The sequence below is a fragment of the Cynoglossus semilaevis genome, unplaced genomic scaffold (assembly GCF_000523025.1).
Source record: "Cynoglossus semilaevis isolate Cse_v1.0 unplaced genomic scaffold, Cse_v1.0 scaffold342, whole genome shotgun sequence".
NCBI lineage: Eukaryota > Metazoa > Chordata > Actinopteri > Pleuronectiformes > Cynoglossidae > Cynoglossus > Cynoglossus semilaevis.
The window spans coordinates 196,261-212,936 of NW_007585117.1; the positions used below are offsets into that span (position 1 = coordinate 196,261).

At 39.1% G+C, this 16,676-nt stretch overlaps 2 protein-coding genes, 1 long non-coding RNA gene and 1 pseudogene across 3 annotated transcripts in view; 3 read left to right on the forward strand and 1 right to left on the reverse strand.

The window, feature by feature from the left end:
* Positions 1 to 4,733, forward strand: part of limk2 (LIM domain kinase 2) — a 20,867-nt gene extending 16,134 nt beyond the window's left edge. Inside the window, exons 12-16 of the mRNA XM_008337271.3 lie at positions 1,281 to 1,346; positions 1,457 to 1,634; positions 1,735 to 1,790; positions 2,851 to 3,008; positions 3,623 to 4,733. Of these exons, the coding sequence (XP_008335493.1) occupies positions 1,281 to 1,346; positions 1,457 to 1,634; positions 1,735 to 1,790; positions 2,851 to 3,008; positions 3,623 to 3,836 (672 nt within the window). The 3' untranslated portion in view covers positions 3,837 to 4,733. The remainder of the gene's footprint in view (positions 1 to 1,280; positions 1,347 to 1,456; positions 1,635 to 1,734; positions 1,791 to 2,850; positions 3,009 to 3,622) is intronic.
* Positions 4,734 to 6,893: 2,160 nt separating this feature from the next.
* On the forward strand, positions 6,894 to 10,912 carry LOC112486553 (general transcription factor II-I repeat domain-containing protein 2-like; annotated as a pseudogene).
* LOC103398612 (phosphoinositide-3-kinase-interacting protein 1) overlaps positions 9,894 to 16,676 on the reverse strand; it is a 7,310-nt gene continuing 527 nt past the window's right edge. Inside the window, exons 2-6 of the mRNA XM_025053699.1 lie at positions 16,669 to 16,676; positions 16,251 to 16,371; positions 14,560 to 14,748; positions 14,348 to 14,426; positions 9,894 to 11,485 (exon numbers count right to left, since the gene is read on the reverse strand). The exon at positions 16,669 to 16,676 is cut by the window's right edge and continues 117 nt beyond it. Of these exons, the coding sequence (XP_024909467.1) occupies positions 11,266 to 11,485; positions 14,348 to 14,426; positions 14,560 to 14,748; positions 16,251 to 16,371; positions 16,669 to 16,676 (617 nt within the window). The 3' untranslated portion in view covers positions 9,894 to 11,265. The remainder of the gene's footprint in view (positions 11,486 to 14,347; positions 14,427 to 14,559; positions 14,749 to 16,250; positions 16,372 to 16,668) is intronic.
* LOC112486555 (uncharacterized) lies at positions 14,617 to 16,670 on the forward strand. Its single transcript, XR_003049027.1, has 3 exons — positions 14,617 to 14,756; positions 15,543 to 15,658; positions 16,243 to 16,670. It is a non-coding gene; the product is annotated as an uncharacterized LOC112486555 (long non-coding RNA).

The following is a 16,676-nucleotide window of genomic DNA, read 5'->3' on the forward strand; positions in this document are numbered from 1 at the left end:
AGCTGGAGAAAAGTGTCAGGAGTGATCTGTGACAGAAGAGTGTCAGCTAAGGTGAAGGGAAAGGTTTACAGGACAGTGGTGAGACCAGCCATGATGTATGGTTTAGAGACAGTAGCAATAGGCAGAAGACAGGAGGAGGAGCTGGAGGTGGCAGAGTTAAAGATGCTAAGATTCTCTTTAGGAGTGACAAGAATGGACAGGGTCAGGAATGAGGTCATTAGAGGGACAACACAGACAGGAAGGTTTGGAGAAAAAGCTAGAGAAGCCAGATTGAGATGGTTTGGACATGTGCAGAGGAGGGACAGTGGATACATTGGTAGAAGAATGTTAGAGATGGAGCTACCAGGTAGGAGACAAAGAGGAAGACCAAAGAGGAGATATATGGATGCAGTGAGGGAGGACATGGAGATAGATGGAGTCAGAGTAGAAGATGCAGAGAACAGGGAGAGATGGAAATCAATGATTCGCTGTGGCAACCCCTGAAAAAAAAATGGACAAAGCCGAAAGAAAAAGAAGAAAGCTGTTTCTGCTGAAGCTGATTCTTCCACATAAGAATTAACAAATAACCAACAGACCTTAAATTGAGCAAGGACATGGTGACAGTAAAAATTTCAAAACAATAAACTACATTGAGACGAAAATAAATCCTTTCTAAAATTGGTGTGATAAAATGATAATAGGAGAGAAAAGTAGCAGAGAGAAAAGTACAAGAAAACAGAAAATAAAAAAAATAAATGTACGGGGATAAGATATGGAGACAAACTCAGAGCTGATATTTATCAATAGTAATGAAATACCAGTGTTTTAATCTGGACTGCAGTTAAACAACAGTGAAGCTAAATATAGGTTGGACCATTATATAAGCATTAATATTAATTGTATGTAGTAAGTGCTTGATGAGTCATACTGTGTGTTATGAACAGCAGTCTAGGCCTACTGCAGTTTTAATAAAGGCTATATTCATACCACAACCTTGTTATGATGTACTTTTCCCATTTTGCCTAATTTATTTTGTGCAATGCTACTTGATGTCTTCCAAACATCATGTTATAATCTAATGAATCACTCCTAGACGGACTGATTCACAGCTGGTAAATGCAGATTTTGTGTTCGTATTGAAGAATAACAACCACTCCCAATCTAGCATGTTTCGACACGAATATGGAGACAGAGGAAAAGATTCTACTGAAACGGGAACATAGATAAATCAAGGATTATTTTTCACATCAGTGAAATTTTATTTCAATAATGTGTTAATGTTCTTATGTTTTTGCTTTCAGACATATCTTCACTCCATGAGCATCATACACAGAGACCTCAACTCTCATAACTGCCTGGTTAAACTGGTAGGTGACCTGGCTACATTTGGACGCTTGACATTTATGAATAACTTAATCATTTAAATGTGACTCTGACTTTTTATCTGGATTTTTAATGAATAACCCTCCTCCACCAGGACAACACAGTGGTAGTAGCTGACTTTGGACTTTCCAGACTTATTGTAGAAGACAAAGTCAAAACACCACCTGAAAAAACTCCCAATAACAAAAAGAGGGTTTTCAAACGTATTGACCGAAAAAAGCGCTACACAGTTGTGGGAAACCCCTACTGGATGGCTCCAGAGATGCTAAATGGTGAGTCACATGTGCATGACAAAGTTATTCAATACATATTCTATATTCATCAGTCTTCAAACCATTTCTTCCATTTTTGATAACCATTTTTTATTTTTAGGTAAACGTTACGATGAAAAGGTTGATATTTTCTCCTTTGGGATCGTACTTTGTGAGGTGAGAACATCAGACAATGATAGAACACATTTATTCCTTTAAGTCTTTGCTTTGGCCACAACCATGTATGGTATTCTAGTACTGCATGTGAGTTCTATCTAGTTCATCTGCTTTGATTATCTGGTGTGATAAAATACAATGTCCAATGTGTCTGGACAGATCTCTCAAGTTAGTTTTGAAACCAGTTTCTACTCACAGGTGTGTTATCAGATGGAAAACATTTCTAAACACAGATGCACAAAAGTATCACCTCTTAAGAAAAAAGGGTTATGTGACTGAATAAATATAGTTTTCAGTACAACCTGTGGCCCTGAGAGGAAATCTTCTGAAATGACACAACTAAACCATATAAACATAACAGACTTCCATAAAATAATAATAGTAATAATAATATGGAACCAAAAAGAGAAAGCCAAACTGCAGATTATAAAACATGGAGCCAAAAATCATATTTGAGCAGCAGAAAAGAACCTTAACAACTGATGTTAATAGTGAGTCCAGTGACACCTCAGCATCATCTCTCTCCACAGTTGGAAGAATTGTTTAGAAGTGACACAGAGAATGAGTGAAGCCTGTTAGGTTCATAATTTTTAGCCTATGTTCTTTGTGTAAATTAACAGTCTTTTGTTCTTGGATATTTCTTAATTGAACTGTACTGAAAGAAATGCTTATAAAATAAATGTAACTTATAGACCAGTGCAACTAGATGTTTTAGGATAGACTTACTTTGGATTTGAAGTGAATTTAAAGGTTAAGGCCATTGCTAGGTGGTCACTCAACTGAGTTTTGCTACAGCTCAGAAATTGGTCAGACTTTAGGAGGGCTGAAGTGATTATTGGTTGCTGTTTTACACTGAGTGAGGTGATTATATAAAATACAAAATGTGTAAACCAGATATTTCAGTAGTACTGTAAAGTATTTGAAGATGTCTTTTAATTAGTAGTTGTATTTATGGACTGAATATTAATTAAAGCTAGTACATCATAAACCTGTTTATTCCCTCTATTCTGATCTATTATTGGTTTGGTGTTTTTTTTCTCTCCTCGTCTTAATCCTTCAGATTATTGGCAAAGTCTATGCAGACCCGGAGTGTCTCCCGAGAACCAATGACTTTGGCCTGAATGTTGACAAGTTTATAGAAAAGTTCCTCCCTGACGACTGTCCTCCAGCTTTCTTTCCACTGGCTGTGGCCTGCTGTGACCTCACACCAGACGAACGGTGAGCACATGTTATGTTAATGGTAATGTATTACAGATTATCCATCCATCCATCCATTTTCATCCGCTTATCCGTTACTGGGTCGCGGGGGCAGCAGTCTCCACCCAAATCACATTGCACCGTACCAACCTCCCAAACCTTCCTGTGGGTCGTGAGTCCACTGGAAGGTACCAACCTCCCTAACTGAGATTTGAACTTGCCCAGGAGGTGAACCCTGGGGGTTCACACCAATGACAGAGACATTGACTCTGGGCCAAAGCGCCACTATTACAGATTATTAATGTTATTATTGTTGTTGAAAGTTGATTTTTGTAGCATAAATAGCTTGTAGAGAACATCTGATGATTACTGGAACTAAACTAATTGGATTCAGCACCAGCTGTGGTGCAAATGTAAAATCTCTGGAAACAATAGCTCTGTGTTTATTGAATTCACCTGGAGACACACGATCATGTTATTTTTTAAACTTGTACAAGAAGCTCTGAAAGAAAATAATCTAGACGTGCCAGTACAAGTCCACGCCTCTGTTGCCAGATTCCTTCACCTTGTTTTGTCTTGTTTTCAACCTTGTCAGTCTGGTTTAACATCACATTCCTCTCTACTCCTCCCTTTAGTCCACCTTTCCAGAAACTGGAGGACTTGATCGGAGCTCTGTCCCTTAACCAGGAGCTGGGCATCCCGCTTCCAGCCGAACTGGATGAGCTGTACCTGAGTTTCAGTCAACTCCACTGGCCTAAAACCGACTCTCCTTCTCCTAGCACGGATGAGCCACCAACACCGACTGCTCCCTCTCCTGAGTCTTCCGGTGTGACTGACAACGGCACCTAGTGTCTCTGTCTCCCCCATGTGTGCACTCTGAACTGCTGCACTAAAACTGAGAATGTAAAAAAGAGAAAAACAGAACTAAAACCCATGCCATTTTTAGAACTGGATCTCCTGTGGTAGCTGGATCAACTTCCTCTCTGACTGGGACTTTAAACGTTGTAAAGCTCCACAAAGAAAAAATACATTTCACCAAAAGTTTGTGGTCATGTTAACTGTATATAAAGACACTTTCTATGAGCTTCTCACAAGACCTTACTGAGTTTTGTTTCCCTGCTCTGAGGGTGGTGATGTTGCCTTCTTTTGGGGTTCTGGAATCAATAGATCAGTTACTACCTAGAAGCAATTGCACACCATCTCAGCACCAAAAGAAAACAAAAACTTGACTGTTAATCTGATGAGTTTGTCCACATTATCAGAAGACAAGGCCTGAACACATGAGACTTAGAGCAGCGGTGGAGGCAACAACCATTCTCAACTGGCCAAGGATTGTTCAAAGCTTTTTTAGCACATGCGATTTGAGCTTTGATGACATGGTTACAAGTATGATACTTTGTAGTCTAACCATTTAAATATTTCCCAATTTCCATATCATTTTCGACATCCTTGACAAAAATAACAGGCCTTAGTTCATGTTAAACAAAAGTGCTATTAGCAGTTGTTCGATGTAACCATGAACCTAAAAATTTGCCTGTGACTTAAAACTGGATTTTCTTTTTTTTATAAATGCAATGTGTAAAATGCTGTACATATACATCTTTAATCTGACATGTTTTTTCTAATGAGAACACTAGATTTGTAGATTTTTGTCAACAATGGATATGTTTGCCGGTACCTTTGACAATTGTAACCACTATTATTTATATAACTTTAGTCATTCTTTTAATAAAGTTGAGAACATGTTTCACTGTCAGTTTGTACTTCTTTGTAATTTACCTCTAAAACAGGGGTTCCCAAACTTGTTATACTCTGTACCACCTGAGAAAACATTGAGCTCTCTGAATACCACCATGATGACCAACATTAGAATTCCCCTGCTCGTTCCACGTTCAACTTGCAAGTGATCCCATGATTCCGTGCTGCCTGTGCTTACGTGAGCAAGACTTGCATTTCAGCAAAAAAACAAGTAAATTAAAAAAAAGACCAGACATCCTATTTCATAATCTCACAAGTAGATACACATTTTTTCTAAATTATGTATTAATTGTGCATGGTATGTTTCAGATTTATTCAATTGAAAATGTAAATGTGAAAATGTGAATTGTCCCTGCGTACCACTAGAGAGCGCTCGTCTACCACTGGTGGTACGCATTAAACAGTTTGAGAATCACTACTTTAAAGAAATAAAATGATAAAAATTTGACTAATTGGTGGCTTGTGTTACTTTGTGTAGACTGCTAAATCCTCCATTCCATTTCCACCAATATAAGGTGAACCCGATTATCGTTTTATCTCGCTCGGACGTCTGGGACCTACACGATTCACTCAACTTCATAAATAAGAACGAGTTACGTAAAACTTACAGCAAAAAGTTCGTCGCAAAGTATCCTGCCCGTTTTGTATATCGATGCGTTTTATGGTTCTTGCCATTGATTACTTCATTTTATTGATCAAAATGACTTAGAATAGAAAGAATTACTTAAACATAGTTCACCTTATCGTCTATTTTCCTCATTGTTCTTCGTGCAGGCGGCTATGTATAAAGCACTGTTTGGAATCCATTTGGCCCACTTTAGAAGACTTTTGGGAGAATCCCTCTCTATCGGTAACGTTAAGTAGAACCAGGGAGGGACCCGTGTTGCCGGAAGTGTTGATATCCATCAGCTACTCAATTGGCCTAGTACCATCACGTGTCAAACCGTGCCTCAGCTCGTGCACCAAAATCTTATTGCACCCTGAAGACGCTAGTTAGAACGCTAGTTCTTTATAAAACGCATCGATATACAAAATGGGCAGGATATTTTGTCACGAACTTTTTGCTGTACGTTTAACGTAACTAGTTCTTATTTATGAAGTTGAGATCGTGTAGTTCCCAGACGTTGGAGCGGAATTTAGGAAGGATTTACTGTCAGACATTTTGCAAACCATTCTCTAAACACAATCCTGGTGTTGTTTTGGAGTAATGATTGAGAACACAAAGAGTTATTGAGAACATTTTAGATGTTGCAGATACTCCCTATGGCTAACAAGACCTGACAAAAGGGAAAGATGGCAACGTGGACTAAATCACAAAATGGGCAGGATATTTTGTCACGAACTTTTTGCTGTACGTTTAACGTAACTAGTTCTTATTTATGAAGTTGAGATCGTGTAGTTCCCAGACGTTGGAGCGGAATTTAGGAAGGATTTACTGTCAGACATTTTGCAAACCATTCTCTAAACACAATCCTGGTGTTGTTTTGGAGTAATGATTGAGAACACAAAGAGTTATTGAGAACATTTTAGATGTTGCAGATACTCCCTATGGCTAACAAGACCTGACAAAAGGGAAAGATGGCAACGTGGACTAAATCATTAGAAATTTAGTTTTATTGGTGGTGTTTTTAACATTTTAACAACATCTAGACTTCCAAATACATCAAATTGATATAAAGATGCCTGATGACTGGAGTGGAGGAAAGTGTTCTGGTGCCAATTTATAAGAAGGGTGATGTATAGAGTTGTAACAACTACAGAGGGATAAAGTTGATGAGTCATACAATGAAGATTTGGGAAGAGTAGTTGAAGCTAGGTTGAGGCAGGAAGTGGAGATTTATGGTTTCAGTATGGTTTCATGTCAAGGAAGAGTACCACAGATGCAATATTTGCCTTGAGAAGAAGTCAGGAGTGGCAGAGAAGTAAGTTATTTTGGTGCAGGACATGTATGAGAATAGTGCAACAGTGCTGAGGTGTGCTGTTGGAAGGACAGATGACTTCAAGGTGGACGTGGGATTAAATCAAGGATCAGGACAGGAGTCCACATGGACTATGTTGTTTGCAGATGACATTGTGATCTGTAGTAAGAATAGGCAGCAGCTAGAAGAGAACCTAGAGAGGTGGAGGTTTGCACTAGAAAGAAGAGGAATGAAGGTCAGTCCCAGCAAGACAGGGTACGTCTGTTAATGAAAGGCTGAACAGTGAAATAGTGAGGTTACAGGGAGCAGAGGTGGTAAAGGTGCAGGAGTTTAAGTACTTCAACTGATCAACTGTTCAGAGCAGAGGAGACGGTGAAAGAGAGGTGAAGAATAGAGTACAGGCAGGATAGAGCAGCTGGAGAAAAGTGTCAGGAGTAATCTGTGATAGAAGAGTGTCAGCTAAGGTGAAGGGAAGGTTTACAGGACGGTGGTGAGACCAGCCATGATGTATGGTTTACAGACAGTAGCAATAGAGTTAAAAATGCTAAGATTCTCTTTAGGAGTGACAAGAATGGACAGGATCAGGAATGAGGTCATTAGAGGAACAACACAGACAGGAAGGTTTGGAGAAAAAGCTAGAGAAGCCAGATTGGAGGTGACAGAGTTAAAGATGCTAAGATTCTCTTTAGGAGTGACAAGAATGGACAGGATCATGAATGAGGTCATTAGAGGGACAACACAGACAGGAAGGTTTGGAGAAAGGTCAGAGTAGAAGATGCAGAGAACAGGGCAATATGGAAATCAATGATTCACTGTGGCAACCCCTGAAAAAGGGACAAAGCCTAGAGGAAAAGAAGAAGAAAGGTAATTTAAATTAACATAAGAGTCACACTCAAATGTATGAAAGGTCAAATCAGTTATTTCCAACTAGTGTGCTACGAAAGATAATTAAGTGTGTGGCTAGAAATTAACACTAAAAAGGATTCAGTGTTGAGGATACAGCACCATGTAGTGGTCATGTTTCACACTATAGCTAGATATGGACTTATGAAGGTGTCCCAGCATGATAAAGTGTCTGTTTGATAGGGTATTATAGGTGTCGACTTATTGGATGCAAATCGAGTAAGAAGTGTGATGATTTTGTCTTTATTTGTCAAATGCTTGTTGACCAAATCTGAGGCCATATTTAACAGTAATCTGTAACAAATTAAATATTTGCTCTAAATTGACATAAGCCTGCCAACATGAACGTGATGATGACTCAAACTCTCTCAGGTGGTTTTTAGAAGAACGCACATTACAAAACTGCCAGCAGAGAGAGCTGGTGCTAATAAAATCCTACAAATTGCAACCACTGCTACAAACCGTTGAGATTACAGCTAAAAATCCAGTTATCATACTTCACTTGTAGCAACAGTTTTGAGATCACAGAGGAATTTTTGACCATGGAGTCCATGAAAGGAAAAACGAGGGGAAGAGAGGGGAGAGAATGAAGCTACCTTGAAGTAAACTTGCCAATGTCACCACGGATGGATCGCCAAATTTAACCAGAAAAAACATTGGACTGCTAAAAAGACCGCAGGAAAAGATAAAAAAGGAAAATCCTGATCAGGACGTTATTTACCTTCATACCTTCATACTTCTTACCTGCATCATTCATCAGGAGGTTCTGTGTAAGTCTATATTGCAGATAAATCATGTTGTGAATCCAGTTGTGAAACTTGTTAACTTTATACGAGCAAGGGGCCTTCAGCATCGCCAGTTTATTGCGTTCCTGGAAGAAACTGATGCAGATCACCAGGACTTTCTTTACCACTCTGGTGTGCGCTGACTAAGTTTGGGCAAAGTCTTTCAAAGAGTGTGGGAGCTGAAGGAGATCACAGCATTTTTGGAGTTAATGGGGAGATCTGACGAATTTCCCGAGCTAAGCGACAAGAACTTTGACTTTGCGTTTGCTGTGGACATACTTTCGTACATGAATGAGCTGAACACCAAGCTACAGGGAAAAGATCAATTTGTGCACGACATGTACACAAATGTTAGGGCCTTCAAATTCAAGCTGACTCTTTTCTCCAGACAAATTTCAAACAAATCTTTCACTCATTTCCCCACACTGGCCATGCAGAAAGAAGTGTCGCAAAACGCTCAGAAATACGTCAAATCACTGGACGACCTGCACGGAGAACCTCCGGAGGATGGCACAGAAGATGCTGACGTTGTTTGGCTCAACCTACTGTATGTGTGTGAACAGACATTCAGTTTCATGAACATCAACAAAGCCCGTCACAGATCCAAGTTAACGGACCAACACCTCAGATCTATCCTGAGAATTGCCACAACAAATATAACACCAGACATTGATGCACTTGCAAAAGGAGACCAACAACACTGTTCCCACTGAAACTGAATGTTAGTTTATTACTGCATTATTAAATTAATAAATTTGGAATTTCTTTTCACAATAAACTCTTCACATTGGTGTTTCACTTCCCATTTCATTTATATTAGTCCACACAAACACACCATTCTCCTATTCTGGCCCGGCCCCCCTGACAAATTTTAGAAACCATTGTGGCCCGCAAGTCAAAAAGTTTGCACACCCCTGGTGTAGTATGTTACCTGCTTCACTCTCAAGCAAGCATTAAAAGAATAAAAAGAAGACTTTTTTCAAGGTAAGTGCTAGGCAAACGTTAGCTCATAAACAGACATATATACCACCTGGCGACTTATTATCCAATCATGTTGCCGATAACTAAAAACCTATCACGAAATAACGTGAAACTTATCACGTTATAACGTAAAACGTATCACGAAATAACATGAAACTTATATATGATAAGTTTCACGTTATTTCGTAAAACGTAGCCTTTTTGTTCTCAGTGTGGCAGCAATATGCTTCCGTAGGAGTGTGATTGGTTGTTTGTCTCTTTGTGGTCCTGTGATGAACTGGTGTTTCAAGTCCAGGTGAAATTGTCATGTAGTGGCCTTGACGTTGTAGGTACACAGCTCTGCCACCAGCCATGCTGTCATGCTACTCAATGATGATTGACTGCTGGCTCATGATCATCACTCCTGAAATGCAGCATTTCCCTGGTTTCAAAGGCATGTGTTATACTTGTTTTGTGGAAAATTCATTGACAAAGGAAATAGAATAATATTGAAAACCATCCACCGTACTCTATACTGTAGATCAAGTACCAAATGGAGAAATACTGCAGATTAAATAAATGCACGTATTTAATGCTTTATTTTAATTGCAGCAATGGAAATCTGCATTTCATACAAATACATTTTCAATTTCAAAAGCTTACTTGTGCATTTGCATTATGAAAATATACAGCCTGCACGCTGTTTATACTAGGGAGCAGCAGTAACCAAATGTGATCAGTGATGTGGATCCAGCAATAATCACAAAACAAAACACCACATGTGAAAGACAAACAGCACAGAGGCGACAACAGTGCATCACAAAATGAAAAGTCTGCACATGCGTTCACTCGTGCTGACAAGATTTCAATTTACAACCACTACAACTTTGGACTTACTTTACCAGACTATTGTCTGTAACTTTCAGCAATAAGTGCACACAGCCAAGTACAAATGTTTGGCCTTATTTTCCAAACATTTATCTGGAAACCTTTCATTATTCCTGTTTTGACACTAAAACTATTTTATGAAAATACATTTTTTTTGCTTTTGAATATAGTATAATGACATCACTTTCCTAAAACACTTTTTGTCTTCAAGTGTATGTCAATCTTTCTAATTTAGGCACCAGGTGTCTTCAGTGCCCCAATATACACACACACACTCGGGCATGCACCCAGACATCCCTGCTCTGCAAAGATAATATATTTTTGTTTTCTTCCTCTTGTTTTGTGGCAGTGCTATATTGTCCTGAGGACTAACTACTCTTTCAGTGACCACTCTAACGCTTGTTGTATCAACACAGGGCTGTGAGACACTTACAAGGAGAAAAGCTACAGATATAATATAATCTAGGGAGAAAAATAGATAAACATACTCTTCAGGGTAAGGCATTTTTGAGTTGAAGGCCTTGCTTTGACTCCAGCTGGGCCTCTTTTTATCTCATCCTGTGTCTCCCAGACACTATTAACTTCTTTGTCTGTCTGCATCTCCCTCAGCACCGCCAGTGGGTAAATACAAATGAAAAGCACGTCCTGTGGAGAGCACCAGCCCCACATATTAAAAACAGATGTTTTTTTCCCCACTGTCCCTGAACACCCCCGACATTCAACACACACAGTACACTCATATTCATACTGTCATATAGGGGACTCACATTCATCACCATCAAGTTTCTTAAAATACAAAGACTTCTTGTTGTCTTTTTAACATCAACATTTTACTCCAATCTCCTTTTGTGCCATCCTGTGTCTTATTCCTGTCCTTTTATGAATAAAAAGGCCAAGAAATGGAACGCAGCAGACACACATTAATTTAAGTCATTGAAGTGAAGACTGCTTGCTTTTCTCCTTTTCAGAAAATATAGCTTACTCGGGGAGGTGAAAGAAGGAGAAACTAGGAGTGTTTTGGTCCATAACATGACTCCTATTATCAGGTCTGGAAGTTCATGCGACTCATGCTCCAGGGGTTCCAGACTGCTGACCAATCAGAGGGTCTCCACTCTCAATGCGCACCTCCTGGGCTGGAGTGGTGTCTTGCTCTGCTGTGATCACAATGGTGTTCTCATCCACAAGCTCGCAAGTGGGGTTGGAAAAGGCAGAGAGGGGCAACGTAATCCTTTGCATCTCCCTCTCATGTACTCTCTGGTCATGCTGCTTCTTCAGGTCCCGCCCCCTTAAAACAAATGACAAGCATTCAAAATTCAGCCATTTAAGTGAATATTTTTTAACAAAACTGGTGTTTCAAAGGTAGGATATGTAGGTAATTAAGAGAAAAATATATGAAGTCATGAAAACAGAATCTCCATGGTATTTAAATGGACCCATGGCGTGTGAAACACCTGCCGGTGTATTGTCTTTTAGTTTCTGGACATTCATCCAAAAATGTGTTCAACATTCATGACATTTTAAAGGTAATATTGTAAGTAATATTACAAATGTATATTTGCAAAGTATAACTAATGTCATTTTAAAATGTTACATTGCAATTTTGACTATGTTTGTTTTAATGACTTCCAATTTACTTCTGAGGCTTCACTTTCTGTTTTTTTTGTTTTTGAATTATTGAATTATTGAATTGAATTACTTCCTTTAAATAATCGATATTCCATTTTATTTTTGTTTTCAGTAGGTGTTAACACTTGATGTCGTCTCTGCCAACTCCTAGGGAAATACATCATTGGGTATTTTAGCGTAGGTGTGGTTATAATACTCACCACTCGCTTTGTCATTTGAATCTGATTAGTAGGCTATATCTGTTATTTTACTGAAAATGGTCATGACGACAAATATATTACAAAAAAACAACTGTCATTTATGTTGTTCTGTTTTTAGTTTGTCACCCAGATATAAAAAAAAAGATATCCTGACAATACGCTGTATTTGCGTAAGAGAGTCTCTGTCTGCTCTGTTGGCTTCGTGACCTAGTGGGAGTGCAGATGGTTGCGAAGGAACAGGACAGTGACAATCTGTCGGAGAATTAATCTCCTCCAAGGCTACAGTGATGAGAAGCAGTGTGAGGCCACTTTCTACTGATCTGTGGCCAAAACAGATTCATGTCCTGAAAACACCTCCTCATACCAGCCTGCTGCATGGTGTGACGACAATGAGCGTTATTAGTTTTAATATATATATATATATATATACGTATATATATATATATCCACATGTATATACATACATATATGGTCCGTGTCTAGTATGTAATTACAATGTGCACCTAGCGGTCACTGTATTGGGAACAGTGAATGGCAACAATCCAAGGGTTTTTGCTTTGGAGCCACCGTCAGAAAACCTGTCGAGGTTCATATCCAGGAAAAGCAATTCAAGTTGTTTCTCCAATTAAAGAGAATTAACAGGAAAATATCCAGTCAGCCGATGACCACAGAACCCAAAAATACTTCTTACAAGCAGGAAGTTTACAACATTAGACGACTACAGTCGAAGCCACTATCAGCTGACAATGGAAAACAATGGCTACATTTTGTAAGGGCTCATCAACATTTGTCAACAGGCAACTGGAAAAACAAAGCCTGGTCTCAGGGGCCTCAACTTCTTCAACATTTGGACTGCAGGGTTTATCGTATTAATGGTCTATTCCCATGGTTCTCAAACTGTGGTACGGTATGTGAGCGCTCTCCAGTGGTACAATCTGAAACATACCATGCACAATTAATACATAATTTAGAAAAAATGTGTAGCTACTTGTGAGATTATGAAATATGATGTCTGGTCTTTTATATATTTGCTTGTTTTTTGCACGGAATCATGGGATCACTTGCAAGTTGAATGTGGGACGAGCAGGGGAATTCCGATGTTGGTCATTATGGTGGTATTCAGAGAGCTCAATGTTTTCTCATGTGGTACAGAGTACAAAACGTTTGAGAACCACTGGTCTATTCTGAAATCAAGAGGTCCAGAAATGCTACCAAAATCTACCTTATGAAATGGCATGTATTGTAATAGTTCAACTAAAAAGCTGTTAATGAACTGAATGATTTATATCTGTGGTTGGACTTCTCCTTGAGATGGTTCCTGGAGATGGCATTATTTTATCAGTGCTTCTTCTCTGCGAACTGCACACAAACAGGGAGGAAAGTGACTGATAATGCTCTGTGGCTAAGACTCCCAACAGAATCGGGTCGGGGAGCAGCACATGTGCAGTGTCAGATTACTGAGAGTGATGCCAGTCTGCTGAGGCCAGGTATAAACACCCTGATATAACATACTGCTGCACTCTCTTATTTAGAAATAAAACTGGAGGAGACGGCTAATCAGAAGTGACAGCGTAGCCCAGATTTACGAGGTCCTGTTTCACAACACCAGCCTCAAGGGTGTTTATCAACTGTTCCTCCACCTCAAATTCTTCTGGTTTTGAGAAATCCAAATGCACCTAAAATAGAATAGATGTCTATATTTGTTGCCACGTTGTTCCATTCCTTCTGCTGTGACTGCACATGAAAGCTTTAAAATGGCAGTGAAACAACCGAGTGGAAAAACAACAGCAGCAGCATTGTTGTAGAATATGAACAACAGCTGAAGCCTGGAACTGAAGAGACTCTAAATGTCCGTGCTATTGTGGAATTTAAATAAACACACCGACGACTGTTCTGCTCTGAGCTTTGTGTTGTAAATACGTGGAATTTCACTTAATTTGGCTGAAAGCTTTTTTTTTTTTTTTTCCAAATTTCTTTTGCTCGTTAAAGCATGAAAGGCAGAACAATTAAATACTCTTCTGCTAGGTGGCAGCAAATGGCTATGAAAATTATAAAAAGGAAAAAGAAAGATAATCAGAGCTGTTGAAGATCTTTGTGAGTCTCTCTCTTCAATTCCTGCCAATATATCAGCGTTGTCTTCAACTAAACAGGGCAAGATTTTAGTCAATTATGAGTTCATTATAATAAAAGATTATTATATTAAATATACTTTTTGTGAGATTTTTCTTTGGTGGTGTGCTGTGGGGGATTTCCTGATGATTTATATGTCGTAGCTCAAAAAATGTTGGGAAACATTGATTTACGGTGTGTTAGTCACTGACCTCTTGTAGAAGTAGCCCAGTGTGATGCCAACTCCAAGAATGATGATGACTGCTATCATGAGTATGCCTAACACATAGCCTGAATACAATTTAAAAAATAAAAACGTTTGTTAAGAAAATAAAGGCAAATTCTCTGTCAACTCGTACAGAATGAGTCAGTGAGTGTACTAGTCACAGTAGCCGCTGGCACTTCCTGCAGAATTACAACATACCCAGTGTGCCAAGGTCCTTTTTCTTTTTGGATCCTGTTTGCACTCGTTGGCTGATTCCCACCACAGGCTGCAATGCAGCAACCTCTCCCTGAGACCCTCCTGAGTGGGCTGATTGGAAACTCTCTGTCGAAGGACTGGATACTGATGGGTTGAGGGCTTCGCCTTCTGCAGGCACAGCAGAGGCTTCTTCTAAACAAGTAAGCAAACACAGGGGTGAGAAATCCTTATGTGCAGGTCACTTATATGTATTTTTTTTTATCTATTTAGATCAGGTTTACATTCTAGTCTGAGTTCTATTCAAGAACTACACCATAATGTTAGAAATATCTTTAAGATTTGCAACAAACAGCAAGGATTCAGCAATATAACAGACACAATATGACAATCAAGTCAGTGGTAAACTTGTGTAGTAAACAAAGAGCTCTTTTCTTGTGCATGCACAAAACTGCCTGAGTGCATGAGCTTATCATAGCAAAATGTTTTTGATGATTTGGTAAATGTCTTTTCTAAGGACCAACTACATAGCAGGTTCCTAATGTAGAGGCCAGAGAGGGTGTAATATTTCACCACTCAATATCTACTAATACTACAATCATCAAATTACAAAGTTTCCACTACCATACTACCCCACAGGGACAGAGAGGACTGGTCTTACCCTGAAATAAAATATCTTTGGAAATACACGAGTTCCATTTCATATCTGCACAGTACGTTTAAGCAGCAGCACAGAATGTGTACCACAACTCATCTTCTTTCAAACTTCACAAGAAGTGCATTATTTAAACAGCATGGACTGATGTAGAGGCAGCAGCCACAGGATAAAAGCCATGACGCTGCTCTCATTCAGTCACAGGACCGTAAATCATTTGAGGTATAGATTTGGTTGAATGTTTGTATTCAGATGACTTTTTCTTTTCTTTTTTTAACAGAGACAGGATGGTTCACTGCGTTCTTTAACTTTTTTCCTCACTTCCTTTATACAGGTTGTTGTTCACACATCTGCTGGTGTCTGCTGATGTCATGAGTCATAACGTCCAGCAGCCAATCATCGCTGTTTCTATGGGGAAGACTACTGCTCTCTGCCAATGAGCTCTTCAGGGTGTGGTCTTTTTAGGAGAGCCAACTTTCTAACATGTGACCGCAAGGCTTTCTTGTTGTCAGACTTGCGGTGGTTTAAAGAGAAAAACTCAAGTCTGAGTAAACAAGACGTCCCTGAGCTATTTAACTCTGACCCAGGAGGCTACAAAGAATATGATTCTTAAATTAATTTTTCAGTTGTTTTTTTTTCCTTGTTGCCTCATACAAAGTTTATGTGTGGTCAAAACTATGAGGAAAGATGCTTTAAACTTTTTGATTGGACTGTTAAAAGTTGAAACTTGGCAGCATCCTGTCATCTGTATCAGCTATTTGTGCAAATTTAATTAGGTCATTTGAACGGCTACAAAAAACAACAATCAGCTCATTATTGTTCCAAGTATAAACCACTTCAGTCCTCATGCGAAAACAGACCATTTTAGCATCAACAAACAAGGTCTGAAAACACGACCTGAAACCAAATCTGATTATTATTCTCTCCATAATTCAGAGCAGGTGTGTCCAATATGTAGGGGGCAATCTACCAGTAGTCCAACATATAATATATATATAAAATATATTCAATTAATATGATGTTTTTTTCCACAGTTACCAACCTTTACATGCTTGAATGTCACAGAACTGTCTATGGACCACATCAGCCGGGCCAGTAATGTAGCACCAGGGCCTCCGAGAGGAATCTGGATTTCTGCAGTAATTGTGATCTCCAACACCTACAAGAGGAATGGAAATGAAAGACATCACGCTAGTTTCCAAGAGAGTCTCTGTGTGACTGTGTGTATCTGGGAATAAAGCAGTAGATCCATTAATCATTAATTTGACTACATCACAGCACAATGAACAGACTACCAGGAGCACAAAGGATAAAAACATCTGCTGCATAAAAGAGGCCTGTGCAGGCTGGATTTATCTTTTACAGTAATGAAAAGTTCACACTACCCCCCCACCCACACACACACATACATATCTGTAATAGTTTCTAAATGAAAGGTAAACAAGGAGGTCTTTGTTTTACCTGTCTC